General features: G+C 44.3%; 1 protein-coding gene across 1 annotated transcript; it reads right to left on the minus strand.

Annotated features, from left to right (window-relative positions):
- Positions 1–1,789: 1,789 nt before the first annotated feature.
- LOC114564416 (interleukin-10 receptor subunit beta) lies at positions 1,790–16,045 on the minus strand. Its single transcript, XM_028591747.1, has 7 exons — positions 15,796–16,045; positions 14,307–14,430; positions 10,900–11,072; positions 10,453–10,607; positions 5,698–5,854; positions 3,928–4,073; positions 1,790–2,420 (listed from the first exon to the last, which is right to left on the minus strand). Exons 1-7 carry the CDS (start codon positions 15,851–15,853, stop codon positions 2,250–2,252), a joined length of 984 nt encoding a protein of 327 aa, XP_028447548.1. The 5' UTR covers positions 15,854–16,045; the 3' UTR covers positions 1,790–2,249.

Raw genomic sequence — 16,045 nt, forward strand, 5'->3', positions numbered from 1 at the left:
GAAAATCGGCGGAATTTAGCACTTTCTTATTTTTGCTTGCGGAGATGTGCTTACATCCTGAGGTTTATTTTTAATTAGAAAAATTCTGCGGCCGCAGAATCCGTGTTTCATGTCAGAATAAAATCAAACCAAATGAACAGAGGCATACCAACTTTAGCACATTAAAAAACAAAAAAAAACAACAACTTTATTTAAGTTTAACTAAGTACAACATAAATTGTAAACCAAGCTAGACGTTGTGTGGTGATGGCGCAGTGGATATGACACATCCCTTTGGTGTGGGAGATCTGGGTTCAATTCCCACTGTAGTACATCAACCAATGTGTCCCTGAGCAAGACTTAACCCCTAGTTGCTCCAGAGGCAATATATATAGCAATTATAAGTTTATTTGGATACAAGTGTCAGCTAAATGTAATGTGTTAGCTATACCTTGTTTCCTCTACAATCACATGGCTTAGAGACCATGACACACTTCAGATTGCCAGCCTGGAAATCCAGACCCAAATCCGAAAGATTAGGGGTCTGGCAATGAGTAATGAAACTGGCCCAAATTGAGGGGCGGCACCAAGCGCTGCATTTAGATGACACTACAATTGGATAACACTATGACCAATCACAACAATACACAGGGTGACGTATCCAGAGCGTACCCATATGCTAAGCTACCAGTGGAGCTAACTGTTTAGCTCGCCTCTGTATATCAGATACACCGATGTGATTGGTTCAGCTCGGCTCCCAGGGCATAGTTAATGAGCATCATTACTCAATGCCAGAGTGACTCGCTGAGCAAATTCAAATTGTGCTCTCGCGAGAAATATGGTTTTCCAGGGTACCAGATTGCTACAATGAGGAAATGAAAACTATGTATGCTTTACAAAATATGATGCCCATTAAAAACAGATTATGCCATTTTTTTTTCAGTCCACGTGCATACTGGATAATACAGAATCATACACGGTTAAAGGGTCATTTCATTTAATTTATTATTTTTTTTTACCTGGACCCTATTATGTGCATTGGTGCTTAAGTTGCTGATGTGAACAAGAATCTTGGAAATCGTCCAGTATTGAGCGAGAACACTGTAACCGTCAGCCGTGAACCAGGCTGCAATGTAATCCGATAGGACAATTGTTCACCATCAGTTTGTGTCCACTATGTTATTGCCAATGCCAGGCTCAGATTATTATTCAAATGATAAGAACATTATGGAAAGGATCCCTACAGAGATAGACCTTTTTGTTAATGTGTAAAATCCTTTTTAACAGGAAACAGCTCCAAAATCGCCAAACCCACCAGACTCCATGTAAATAAACAATACTTTAGTCATCATATTTCCACATGTAAATGGGTGAATTAAGGGTTTATTTCAACCAAACCAGAGTGGTGATTGTTGGAACAGTGAATGGAGATTTCAGGGCTGGTCTATCTCTGTAGGGATCCTTTCCATAATGTTGTCAGACACTTAGAATAATAATCCGAGTCTGTCAGTGGCAAAAACAGAACTTTTAGTGAACGAAATTGAAGGTGCGCTTTTGCCATTTACCGTTACATTGCAGCTTGTTTTGCTGACTGCCAACTACAGCGGTCTTGCTTAAAACGGGACTAATTTCAAAAAATGTTGTTCGGGTGCCCGGATAGCTCAGTTGGTAGAGCGGGGGCGCCCATATATAGAGGTTTACTCCTCAACGCAGCAGGCCCGGGGTTCGACACTGACCTGCTGCCCTTTGCTGCATGTCTTCAGCTGTCCTGTCAATAAAGGCCTAAAAAGCCCCAAAAATAATCTTTAAAAATAAACATTTTGTTCACATAGACACAAAAACATGGGAAAATAGGGTCCAGGTTGAAAAAACAAGTGTACGGGCATCTTATACCATAATGGCAGCTTAAATACTTAGTGCGGGCAGGTCCAAAGGGCCGTGCCGCACTCCTTCTGTTAAGTACAGTATGTGGTAATACTGCGAGCTGTACAGCACAAAAACCACATCATTTGGATGTGGTACCAATCTTGTAAGTACTGTACATGTCTCTGTGGCTTCTAATCACTTCACAGTAACGCCTGCTCTGAGGAATAATATAGGACTGCTGCAGAATTTGTTTCTTTGTTTTCTAATACTCTTAAATCAAGCAAGAATCGGTTATTTCCCTGTTTGTCAGTGTCTTTGCAGTCGTCCCTGCTGATAATCTCCAACAGTCCCAACTTCTTTCATTGCTGCTGTGCTTTCCAGCATTTCCCTGTTTCCAAGCATCTCTATGTGGTGCCAGGCTGTTTGCTGCAGCTAGTCCCTGCTGCCTCCAGAGGGAGCCCTTCCTCCAGAGTGCTGCTGTCTGCGATGATGCTGACCGGGTCAAAGATCTCCTTAGGTGGATGGGAGTTTCGCATGTCTAGGTACATGGACGAGTTGGGGGGTGCCAGCAGGTACTGTAGGGGAAGGGGGGAGAAAACTGGTTTAGGTTTGTGTTAAATTAATTTTTTTTTTTTAAGATAATTTTTTGGGGCTTTTTTCCCCTTTCTTATAGTGACAGTGGACAGACATGAAAGGGGGAGAGAGATGGGGGATGACACGCAGCAAAGGGCTGCAGGTCGGATTCAAACCCAGGCCGCAGCCTACATGGGGTAAACGCTCTTACTGGGTGAGTAACAGGCCGCCCCTTAAATTTACCTTTTGCATATAACTGATCCCCATGTGTTTCATATAAAAATGTTCAGAATAAACTCAGCTTTCCGTATAGTGCCGGCCACATTTTTTTCTAGAGCAATGTGTAAATAGATTTTTTTGGCGCTAAAGCTGAAACGTTGATGTTGGCTTTTTGAAATTCCTCAAATCTTTTTTGAAAACAAGACTTAAAGTGCTCATATTATGCTCATTTTCAGGTTCATAATTGTATTTAGAGGTTATATCAGAATAGTTTACATGGTTTCATTTTCAAAAAACACCATATTTTAGTTGTACTGCACATTGCTGCAGCTCCTCTTTTCACCCTGTGGGTTGAGCTCTCTGTTTTAGCTACAGATTGAGACATCTCACTTCTGTTACATCTTTGTTGGGAGTTGCACATGCTCAGTAGCTAGGTAAGGACTACTAGCCAGTCAGAAGCAGAGTATGAGGGCGTGCCCTGACAGTACCTAGGTAAGGACTACTAGCCAGTCAGAAGCAGAGTATGAGGGCGTGCCCTGACAGTAGCTAGGTAAGGACTACTAGCCAGTCAGAAGCAGAGTATGAGAGCGTGCCCTGACAGTAGCTAGGTAAGGACTACTAGCCAGTCAGAAGCAGAGTATGAGGGCGTGCCACACTAGCAGCTAGGCGAGCATTATAGGCGTTGGTCTCTGAAGTAGAGACTGGATTACAATAGAGCTGTTTGGAGCAGTTTGTGAACAGTGTTTTTTGTTGGAGAAGGTAAGTCCCTTTGGGGGGGGGGACTTTGGGCTTTTTCACTTTGTAAACCTATAACATGCAAAAATCGACAAAAAATATATATAACACAATACAGGAAAGGGGAAAAGCCAAAAAGCACAATATGAGCACTTTAACTTATGATGTGTTGTACAAATTGTTTCAGTGCTTAACTGAGCGTACCAAAGTCTTAGGCATATATGATTAAAATTGTAAATAAATGTCTGAAATATCGCTTTTTGAGTAGGAGTTTTGTCAAACATTGTGTGGACGTGCCGGTGCGTCTTTTGTCCTCAGAGGATTAACTAATTAAATACCTGTCTAAAGAATCCAAAAGAAGGGAAAACACTTCAAGACACCTATGCATGAATACAGACATGCACACAGTGGAAATCAGTATATAGTGGACCACGAGGAGATCACGTTTTGTTGCTTGCCACATGCACAAAGACTTGACAGGGTTGGAGGGTGAATGAGTCATTCCAACCCACCTGGTGCACACACATCCATTCAGACTAATATGAACATACACACCTCTTTAAAGTGCTGAGGCAGTGCATCCTTTGGGCATAGAAAGTGGGATATACGTTTCCGATGCACAACTGCGACCACCACTACAGCCACTGCCATTGCCATGACGACAAACGTCACCACAGCTGCCAGCCAGGGAGCCTCTTCTTCTGCAAAACATTCAGACCAAGGAGATGAGCCAGATCTGCGCAGAATCGATCACCGGCGATCGCCGCCCAATGCATGCCGGTTAGATTCTTGTCCGACTTGATCCCGACTTGCTCTGACGTTATGCACACGTGGGCAACGATAATCTCACGAGACCAAGGCGGCCGCAGTTCTGAGATGCAGGCAGCGCAGTTGCTTTTCACCAACTGCAAGAGCCAGGCGGACGCAGGTGGACCCACTGCATGCTGGGAAACGCCGGCCTCTCATCTGATCGAACAGCTGATTGGTTCAGAATCAACTTAACATGATGACGTTTTATATAAACTTTTTTATTGATTTTGAATCGGAGGGATTTTAACCGCGATTTGTCTGATTTAAAAGCTTATTCTGTACAGAACACATGTAGTGAGGCTTATAGTTATGTTTAGAAGTCAGAGAGACTAAATCTGATCAGATTACAGATCATCTACAGTCTGTTGTTAATTAAAAACAGCAACAGATCACATGTAGAGAATTTTGACAGCTACTCTGTCATAATAAAATCAACTGGAGACTGTGTAGGAGCTGATATATGGGTCTGATAACATTTTATTAAATCGGAATCGGACCACAGCGTTTGTGTCACTTCCTGTTCATCCTGAATGCTGCTGGAATCAGCTGGAAAACTGTCCGACTTGAGAGCGGACTTTTGTCACCGCCCCCGGCTGCTGCCGCCTGCTCTCGTCTACTTTACAGGCGAGGCGCAGTTCATCTTGAACGAGCCTACTCCTTCTTTAACTGTCTATGCGTTAATCGCGCAATAAAAAAATAGTCGGCGTTAAAATGGGTTTGCGTTAACGCCGTTAATGACAGCACTAATATAAATGTATATATATATATATATATATATATATATATATATATATATATACACACATGACTAACTTCTAATATCATATCAATGAAGGGTTGGCAAATCTTACAATATTTTTCAACAAAACCACACAATGTATACCTGAGTTTTTCCAGTTTTAGGGGCTGCATAACGTCTTTGATCAACGTAGTAAAAGTGGGAGGTTGTGCCAGTTTCCAGTTCAATAGAATTCATCTACGCGTAAGAAGGGTTATGCATCGTGGCTACTGAGAGAGAGGGTCCTGTAAGAGGACAGTCCTCTCCCGGTACTCCAAATACAGCAAACACTGGGTTTGGGTTTAACCGCTTGTCCCAGAATATCAGACCAACTTTTAAATATTGAGTCCCAGAAACTGAATAACTATGGGCACAACCAGAAAAAGTGCCCAAACGAGACAGGAAATATCCCACACCGGTCAAATAGATTATATTTTTTATTTGAACCTGTAAATAAAGTTTCAGTTTATTTCATCCTGGGAAGGGCTCATTGCATGGGTGGAAACTGATCTTGACTTAAAACATGTTAAATGTCTCTTTCAAAAGCAACTCAAGGATTGCTTTTAAAAGGAGACGTGCATTTTTTACTTATTTTTTAAATCAAGATCAGTTTCCACCCATGCAATGAGCCCTTCACAGGATGAAATAAGTGCACCCGGAATATCCAAAGAGCACAAGAATGGCGAGAGAGACAGATTTAGTGCTTTTACAAATAAACAAATGAAAAAGGTGCTCACCGATGGTGGTGCTCTCACAAACAGTTGCGCTGGGCTCGCTGTGGTTGGGGTTGGGGTTCCTCTCTGTGTCGAGCTGGACTTGGACACAGTACTTGGTCCAGGGGTCCAGGTTGGGAAGAACCACCCGGTTTTGCCTCATGTCGTTGATGCTTATGGCCTGCAGGAAGAACAGAGAGGGGGTCAGGTGTGCAGTAGTCTTGTATAACCAGACCTTCCTCCACAGCACTGCGGAGGAAGGTCTGGCTAGTCCACACAGCATTCCGGGATGGGAGAAAAACGTCCATCCATCTTCATCCGCTTATCCGGTGTCGGGTCGCGGGGGGAGCAGCTCCAGCAGGGGACCCCAAACTTCCCTTTCCCGAGCCACATTAACCAGCTCTGACTGGGGGATCCCGAGGCGTTCCCAGGCCAGGTTGGAGATATAATCCCTCCACATAGTCCTGGGTCTTCCCCGAGGCCTCCTCCCAGCTGGAGGTGCCTGGAACACCTCCCTAGGGAGGCGCCCAGGGGGCATCCTTACCAAATGCCCGAACCACCTCAACTGGCTCCTTTTCGACGCTCCTTTCCTCACTGATGACTGAGCTTCTCATCTCTAAGGGAGACGCCAGCCACCCTCCTGAGGAAACCCATTTCGGCCGCTTGTACCCTGGATCTCGTTCTTTTGGTCATGACCCAGCCTTCATGACCATAGGTGAGGGTAGGAACGAAAACTGACCGGTAGATCGAGAGCTTTGCCTTCTGAATCAGCTCTCTTTTCGTCACAACGGTGCGATAAATTGAATATATTACCGCACCCGCTGCGCCGATTCTCCGACCAATCTCCCGCTCCATTATCCCCTCACTCGCGAACAAAATCCCAAGGTACTTAAACTCCTTCACTTGGGGTAAGGACTCATTCCCTACCTGGAGTAGGCACTCCATCGGTTTCCTGCTGAGAACCATGGCCTCAGATTTAGAGGTGCTGGTCCTCATCCCAACCGCTTCACACTCGGCTGCGAACCGATCCAGTGAGTGCTGAAGGTCACAGGCCGATGATGCCATCAGGACCACATCATCTGCAAAGAGCAGCGATGAGATCCCCAACCCACCGAACCGCAACCCCTCCCCACCCAGACTACGCCTTGATATCCTGTCCATAAATATTACAAACAGGATTGGTGACAAAGCGCAGCCCTGGCGGAGGCCAACCCTCACCTGAAACGAGTCCGACTTACTGCCGAGAACCCGGACACAGCTCTCGCTTTGGTCGTACAAAGATTGGATGGCCCTAAGAAGAGACCCCCTCACCCCATACTCCCGCAGCACCCCCCACAGTATCTCCCGGGGGACCCGGTCATACGCCTTTTCCAGATCCACAAAACACATGTTATCCCCTTTAAAACCCTTTTGTCTCAGAGCTGTGGCCTCCAAATGAAAAACAAAAATGAAAAAAGTGATCCGTTTCATCCTGAAAAGTCCGCTTTTTCAAAAACCAACATGGCTCAGTTCAAAATTTTGTTTCAACCGGTTGGGCATACTCCCAGGCTCCCTCCAGGATCCTTGCAAGAGTAAAGAGCTGGTCCGTTGTTCCACGACCAGGACGGAATCCGCATTGTTCCTCTTCAATCTGAGGTTCGACTATCGGCCGAACCCTCCTTTCCAGCACCTTGGAGTAGACTTTACAAGGGAGGCTGAAAAGTGTGATACCCCTGTAATTGGCACACTCCCTCAGGTCCCCCTTTTTAAAAAGGGGAACCACCACCCCGGTCTGCCACTCCTTTGGCACTCTCCCAGACTTCCACGCAATGTTGAAGAGGCGTGTCAACCAGGACAGCCCCTCCAAACCCAGAGCCTTGAGCATTTCTGGACGGATCTCATCAATCCCAGGGGCTTTGCCACTGTGGAGTTGTTTGACTACATCAGTGACTTGCGCCTGGGAAATTGACAACAATCCCCCATCATCCTCCAGCTCTGCCTTACCATAGAGGGCGTATAAGTCGGATTCAGGAGTTCCTCAAAGTGCTCCTTCCACCGCCCTATTACCTCCTCATTTGAGGTCAACAGTGTGCAATTCTTACTATACACAGCTTGGATGGTTCCCCGCTTCCCCGTCCTGAGGTGGCGAACAGTTTTCCAGAAGCACCTTGGTGCCGACCGAAAGTCCTTTTCTATGTCTTCTCCAAACTTCTCCCACACCCGCTGCTTTGCCTCTTTCACAGCAGAGGCTGCAGCCCTTCGGGCCCTTCGGTACCCTGCAACTGCCTCCGGAGTCCTCTGGGATAAGATATCCCGGAAAGACTCCTTCTTCAGTTGGACGGCTTCCCTGACCACCGGTGTCCACCACGGTGTTCGTGGGTTACCACCCCTTGAGGCACCTAAGACACAGCTCCTCGCCGCAGCTTCAGCAATGGAAACTTTGAACATTGTCCACTCGGGTTCAATGCCCCCAGCCTCCACAGGGATGCACGAAAAGGTCCGCCGGAGGTGTGAGTTGAAAGTCTGTCAGACAGGGGCCTCCTCCAGACATTCCCAATTTACCCGCACCACCCGTTTGGGCTTACAAGGTCTGTCCAGAGTCTTCCCCCACCCCCTGACCCAATTCACCACCAGATGGTGATCAGTTGACAGCTCCGCCCCTCTCTTCACCCGAGTGTCCAAAACATACGGCCACAGATCAGATGAAACGATTATAAAATCGATCATTGACCTTTGGCCTAGGGTGCTCTGGTACCAGGTACACTTATGAGCATCCCTATGTTCGAACATGGTGTTTGTTATAAACAATCCATGACTAGCACAGAAGTCCAACAACAAACAACCACTCTGGTTTAGATCAGGGAGGCCGTTCCTCCCAATCACGCCTCTCCATGTATTGAAGTCCCCCAGCAAAACAATGGAGTCCCCCACTGGAGCCCCATGCAGGACTCCACTCAAGGTCTCCAAGAAGGCCGAATACTCCAAACTCTTGTTTGGTGCATATGCACAAACAACAGTCAGAGTTTTCCCCCCCCACAACCCGCAAGTGTAGGGAGGCGACCCTCTCGTCCACCGGGGTAAACTCCAACGTAGCGGCGCTCAGCCGGGGGCTTGTGAGTATCCCCACACCCGACCGGCGCCTCACACCCTGGGCAACTCCGGAGAAGAAAAGAGTCCAACCCCTATCCAGGAGTATGGTTCCAGAACCGAGACCGTGCGTAGAGGTAAGCCCCACCAGATCTAACCGGTAGGGCTCTACCTCCCGCACCAGTTCCGGCTCCTTCCCCCACAAAGAAGTGACGTTCCACGTCCCCAGAGCCAGAGCGTCTGCTGCCCGGGTCTGGTCCGTCGAGGCCCCTGACCTTCACTGCCACCCATGCGACAGCGCACCCGACCCCAGCGGTTCCTCCCACAGGTGGTGGGCCCATGGGCTGGAGAGATGGGAGCCACGTAGCTTTTTTGGGCTGTGCCCGGCCGGGCTCCGTGGCAAACCCGGCCACCAGGCGCTCGGCGACGAGCCCGCCATCTGGGCCTGGCTCCAGACGGGGGCCCCAGGCTTCCTCCAGGCAGGGTCACTCCATCTCTACCTCGTTTATTCATAGGGTTTTTCATAGGGAGAAAAACGTGCTCTGGTTAATTGGTATTTCTTTAAACCAATGAAAATCGTCTTGGGCGGTGCTAAGCACCGGAGAAAAGCCGCAGTGGCGCTGCAAAAAAGGCTCGGAAGGAACTTGTTTTGGTGGAACATGTGTACGTTTAAAAGTAGTTTTAGTCGTGCAACAGAAAACTCAGATTGGACAGATAGTCTAGCTAGCTGTCTGGATTTACCCTGCAGAGATCTGAGGAGCAGTTAACCATAGTCCTCACAAATCCACCGGAGGTTAGAATTACAACTCAAAGGAAGCGGAAGGAAACGGACATCCGGCCAAAAAGAGGGACATCCGGCGGAATTTCAGGCGGCACCGGAGCAATCCTGTAAGTGGAACGTCGTGGATATAGACTAGGTGTGCAGCAGCTAGCCTGCAGGACACCACAGAGGCAGCAGGGTGCGAGGACAGACAAACAGAACTGGTCATCTCATTCTCCACCACAAACAGATGATAATCTTCTGACGGGCTTTTGGTTTTGAATGCAGCTTGTTAAATTAAAGACAGAAAACACAATTTAATTAAATGAAATCACCGTACGGTGACATGCAGGACATGGCCAAGATAAATAGGAACTGAAACAAATAAACAAAAACAAAAAAATCTGATTTAATGATAAATTGTCAAGAATTCTCTGATGTCAGCTTGTTAAATGTGTGTATGTATATAAATGTAAATATTGTTCTAGTATCTTCTCTCCTCGGTGACAGTAAACTGAATATCTTTGAGTTGGGGACAAAGCAAGACATTTGAGGATGTCATCTTGGGCTTTGGGAAACCCTGATCCACATTTTTTTTTAACCATTTTCTGACATTTTACTAATCGATTAATCGAGAAAATAATCGTCAGATTAACCGTCTATGAAGATAATGGTCAGTTTCAGCCCTACCAGCTACCACAACAAAGAACAGAGAAGCTCAGATTACAACACATGCCGGATTCTTGACTACATTTTAGGCACCCATCCACGTAATTAAAGGGGGGAGGGGGGCGTGTCTGATGGTGTGACATCACTTTGGCTGTGCAGACACTCCCAACCCATCACCGACGCATCACGCATAACTAGCATTACATGTCAATGAGTTGTTTTCTGCTACAGTATATTCATGTTCTGAATGTCGTATGCAGCACCTTTAAACCAGTGCACCTCACCTTTTCCTTCTGGTCGTGCTTCCAGTAGGTGATCTTGTAGCTGGCCAGGTTGTAAACATCTAGGAGTGTAGAGATCCTGAACACTGGATCTTTGATGCTGACTTCAATAGTAGCCCCGTTGGAGAAGAGAGAGACATTGGGCGAACCGATGACAGCTGAGAAAGAGAGAGGAAGGAGTTAACAAAGCTTGAAGCTGTGGTTCTCAACCTGGGGGTCCCGACCCCACAAGGGGGTCGTAAGATAAATTCTGGGGGGGTCGCCTGATGGTTGTGGAGAAAAAAGGCCGCGAATGCCTCAACCCACATGGGGCGCACGCTCTGAGCTAGAGGTCGCCCCCACATTTTTTACTTTTAACGGGAGGGCATAACACACCTCACCCCTGGCCCATTGCGTCATTGTTCAGTGTTTTACAGTGACAAGCCATGAAAACAGAGAGTTTCTACTCACTATCTTTGTCCAAGGCAATTTGGTTGCTTTCCACCCAGGCGGAGCTCTCTGTCCCCAGCTGCGCCCGCACTCTGCCTGTATACCTTCCATACTCATATATGTGCTTGGGGTTGGTCAAGTCACATTCAAGGGTGGAGATGTTCACACAGCCTTTGTAGCTAATGAAGGAGGAGCTGTGGACAAAACACAGTGCTGCTGTTACAGATGTGCCATTGGTGATTTCAGCGTCCCTGTCAGGTGTGTTTGTGATGACAACTTAGAAAAAGAACAGCAGTAACAAAACCCCTGTTAAACTGTGAGCTTGACAGCAACACAGTGTGTGGCGCATGTGTCAGTGTGTGCATGTGTGTAAATACGTTTGACACAAGGATGTCTAATTAAGACCTGATCATACATCAACACATTGATTGAGGCTATGACCCCCCACCCCCACCCCCATGTTAGCAAGCAGGTGCCTATGTAAACATCCAGCAGTTACAGAGCAACATTAGCATTCATTTGTGTTTGTGTCCACCTGATGAATGTAAATCCAATATTTACTTTTATTTAGCTCAGTTTTGGTCTCCACCATCTCCAGAGCACAATATGTGCACTCTAAGAAATATGTTGTATGACTGTATATTTTTAATAGAAATGGTCCATAGAATTGATTCACAGCTGTATTTTTGATTTTTACATTTCGAATTGTATAATTTGTGCTCAGACAACTTTGGTCGGCCACGGAGGTTGGCTTTGGAGATTATAGAAATCCAGGTTGTCACTTTTTTTACCTTTTTAAAGCTCTTTCCGTCATTTTTGTCGTTTCTGTTGCCTTTTTTAACGGTTATCACTTTCTTCCGACATTTGGGAAGTTTTCTTCAACATTTTCAGACGTTTATAACTGAGTAGCTTCTATGAGGGAATTTTAAATAACAGAAAATATTCTGTATTTTTACTGTTGCTACACACACAATTTCCTTTTTTAAATCACGGGGCAATGTCCAGGTGATGAGCTGCCAGAACTTTTTCTGTTATTTTGCAGATTTATTTCTTAGAGTGTGTCTCTAAATGCTCCACTATGTTCACCAGCGAGTCTCCCACTGTATGTAGTGGGTTTATCAGAGCGTTTTCACTGAAAAACAGCTGCTGCGGTTGGAAACGAGATTGATGAGAATGTGGTTTTCTTGTTTTCTCTCTTTTTAGATCTGTTTTGCTCTACACTACCTAGGAAACCATCTATCGCTTTAGCTTCTAGATGTTCCACTCAGCAGCTGCCATCTTTCTTTGTCTGCCCACTGCTGGAAACAAAGTCAACTATATCTGAAAGTGTGGGCCAGAAAACCAAAATTGACTACAAAGCTGTGTAGCTCTGAGGGGAGCAGCAGAGCCAGGCGATACTTTGCTGTGGGTTCCTCACTATGATGCCCTTCACATGGCCCGTAGTCAGTTGATCTCCTGTTTATACAAAAATATTGATTATTGTAGCTTTATTCCAGCAGCAGTCAGACTCTTTAATACAACATTATAATGTAGCACTGCTAGCTGATTCTGCAATATGAGCCATCACTTGACAATATTCTGCACTATGCGTATTCATTTATTTATGTGTCTCCTACTGTGCAATATGTCATTACTGTTCATCCGCATCTGTATATATATATATATATATATATATATATATATATATATATATATATATATATATATATATCTATTTATTTCTATTTCTTATAATACTTTTTGTATATTTTTCCTATGTATGTTTAATGTGTATTTGTGTTATTCTGATATGTGTGAATTTTTTTTTGAGCTGCTGTAACAAGGTGGGATTAATAAAGTCTATTTTATCTTTAATCGCCTAACCCATGTCGGCATAATTCGGCCAATCACTTCTAAAATACTAGAACACAGCCCAAAATGAAAACAAAATTCTGAGATATTTTCTAGTGTCTTCTCTCCTCTGTGATAGTAAACTGAATATCTTTGAGTTGGGGAAAAAAAAAAGACATTTGAGGACGTCATCTTGGGCTTTGGGAAACCATGATCCACATTTTTCACCATTTATTGACATTTTATAGACCAAACAACTAATCCATTCATCCAGAAAATAATCCTCGGATTAATCGACAATGAAAGTAGTGGTTAGTTGCAGCCCTACAGATTTATCATTTACGTTAAAACTATAATGCATCACCGACTCACTGATGTTACCCAGGTTGCACTGCATAAGTCATATCGTCATAACTTAACGGTAAACTGTGGAAAGTCAATTAGGAACAATGAGCTCATAGATTTCAGATTGGTGTGTCAGGAGGACAACAATGTGTTTGCTCATTATCTTATAGTGGGTGGATCAGTCTTCTTTCCCAGAAGAGAAGGTACTTCTGTACCACGCCACTCATAGGAAACGTTTCACTGGTCACAGTTTCTGTGTCGAGTGGCAGAGGGGGAGTGGGGCTTGATAGTAAGTGCTTACTTGCCTTGCAAGTTTTTCAGTTAGTTAAAAAATGCCCCCACCCTGATAAAATCTGGCTGTTAAACCCAAAGCCCCAATCCAAATACACAACAAAGCATTTACCAATCCAGCAACCTTTAGACCACATTAACCACATTTCAAATTTCTAATCATTAAAGGGTAAGTTTGTTTAGTTTTTCCAACCTGGACCCTATGTTCCCATGTTTTTGTGTCTAAGTGACTGATGGGAACAACAATCTTTGAAACTGGTCCAGTATTAAGCAAGACCGCTGCAGTCGGCAGGGGCAAAACAAGCTACAATGTAACGTTAATGGGCAATTGCGCACCTTCAATTTCGTCCACTAAAAGTTCTGTTTTTGCCACTGACAGACTCAGATTATTATTCTAAGTGTCTGACAACATTATGGGATGGATCCCTACAGAGATAGACCTTTTAGTTAAAGAGTAAGATCCTTTTAGTTTAACATGAAACAGCTCCGAAATCGCTCTCGCAAAAACCCACCAGATTAAATTAACAGTAATTGTATCATCGTAAAACACACTTCATTCAAAGTCAACATGGACAAAATAAATCAAAATCCATCATGGTTCGTTTTTCCACTGTTCCAACAATCACCGCTCTGGTTTGGTTGAAATTCACCCATTTACATACTGGCTCTCTATACATGCTAAAGTATTGTTAATTTACATGGAGTCTGGTGGAGTTTGGGGATGGTGATTTCGGGGCTGTTTCATGTTAAACTAAAAGGATCTTAGTCTTTAACAAAAGGTCTATCTCTCTAGGGATCCTTTCCATAATGTTGTCAGACACTTAGAATAATAATCTGCGCAAAAACAGCACTTTTAGTGGACGCAAACCGACGGTGAACATTTGGCACTAGCACACTGACAAAAGAGCAAATGTTTGCAGAAGCACAGAGGGTTTTATTGGCTGAGATACGTGTTGACTCACTTGTACTCAGTTGTGTAGAGCAGGCCGCTGGCTGGCTGGTCAGGTGCATCCCACCTCAGCACCAGATCCATGTTATAGGAGGTCAAGCGCACGTTTTTGGGTGGGCTGAGGACTCCTGACACCACTGCACAGTCCACATCCAAACAGAATACGACATAAAGTTAGTATTATTACAGGTACGCTCAAGGGTGGAAAAAAAGAATTCAGATCCCTTACTTAAGTAAAAGTACTGATACCACACTGTAAAAACACTCTGTTACAGTAAAAGTCCTGCATTTAAAATGTTACTGAAGTAAAAGTATACAAGTATCATCAGGAAAATGTACTTAAAGTATTAAAAGTAAAGAACTCTCCTCCCACTGTAGAAAGAGTAAAGGATCCAACCAGTTGTGTGTTTAATGGTCATATTGTTGGCTAGTTTCATTCATAATAAAACATCAGATTTTATAAACTACATGTGTTTCTGAATGTGTAAAGTAACTAGTAACTAAAGCTGTAACAGATTAATGTAGCGGAGTAACTAAAGTAACTAGTAACTAAAGCTGTAACAGATGAATGTAGCGGAGTAACTAAAGTAACTAGTAACTAAAGCTGTAACAGATGAATGTAGCGGAGTAACTAAAGTAACTAGTAACTAAAGCTGTAACAGATGAATGTAGCGGAGTAACTAAAGTAACTAGTAACTAAAGCTGTAACAGATGAATGTAGCGGAGTAACTAAAGTAACTAGTAACTAAAGCTGTAACAGGTGAATGTAGCGGAGTAACTAAAGTAACTAGTAACTAAAGCTGTAACAGATGAATGTAGTTGAGTAAAAAGTACAATATTTCTCTCTGAAATGTAGCGGAGTAGAAGTAGAAAGTGGCATGAAAAGAAAAAAGACTTGAGTAAAGTACCTGTACCTCAACATTTGGACTGGAGTACAGTACTTAAAGAGTAAATATACTTAGTTACATTCCACCTCTGGGTACACTCAGGAATGGAGAGAACAGTAAATTATCTTTTTATGCTAATACAAAAAGTATTTAAAGTGTAAAGTGTTTTCTGAATTGAATAAATAATAATATGAACTACTACTTGCTGTTGTCTTTATGATCACCACTGTGTCACCCTTTTTAATTGCGTCTTCAGTAAGTAGCTACATGGTGAACAACTCAGAACAGGTGATCTGGATGTGGCAAAAACACGTTCTTTCTATTCAGACAATGTAAACTCAATCGAAAAGCCCTATGACAGAATATCCTTCAATAAACTCCTCTACTACTACTGTTAATCTTGAATACTTTTCAACTTTTAAACATAGCCGTGATGTTTTAAGTAGGTACTTGGCTGGTGACGTTCTAATCTAAAGATAACACAGTTCATCCTTAACTGCAGTTACAGTAATTAAACAGACACACAAACACACTCACACACACACACACGCACACACGCGCGCGCGCGCGCGCGCTGTATACTCTCGGCTGGATGATTAACAGAGCAGTTATTACCTCTGGATCCGCATAGTGTTGAAAACGTCAGGATAAAGGCAGAAATAGAGGCTGACATGATATCCCAAAGGCTCTTCTGTCAGTTTATAATGTAGTCCAGCGGCAGTGTGTGTGAGTATGTGTGTGTGTGTGTGTGTGTGTGTGTGAGCGAGTCGCTTTCATTTATAAACTGTATTTCCTGGTAGCATTCTCTGACGACAAGAGAAGGGGGAGTCCGCGGAAACGAAACTCCTGCGCAGAAACGCCTGCG

This window comes from Perca flavescens, chromosome 11 (assembly GCF_004354835.1).
Source record: "Perca flavescens isolate YP-PL-M2 chromosome 11, PFLA_1.0, whole genome shotgun sequence".
NCBI classification, from domain to species: domain Eukaryota; kingdom Metazoa; phylum Chordata; class Actinopteri; order Perciformes; family Percidae; genus Perca; species Perca flavescens.

What these genes read in the sequence shown, in the direction of transcription:
- LOC114564416 (XM_028591747.1), bottom strand. Translation starts at nt 15,853, where the DNA reads ATGTCAGCCTCTATTTCTGCCTTTATCCTGACGTTTTCAACACTATGC. An exon ending in AACACTATGCGGATCCAGAG is followed by an intron (nt 14,431 to 15,795) that starts GTAATAACTGCT and finishes TGGACTGTGCAG; the next exon opens with TGGTGTCAGGAGTCCTCAGC. An exon ending in CTCTACACAACTGAGTACAA is followed by an intron (nt 11,073 to 14,306) that starts GTGAGTCAACAC and finishes TTTTGTCCACAG; the next exon opens with CTCCTCCTTCATTAGCTACA.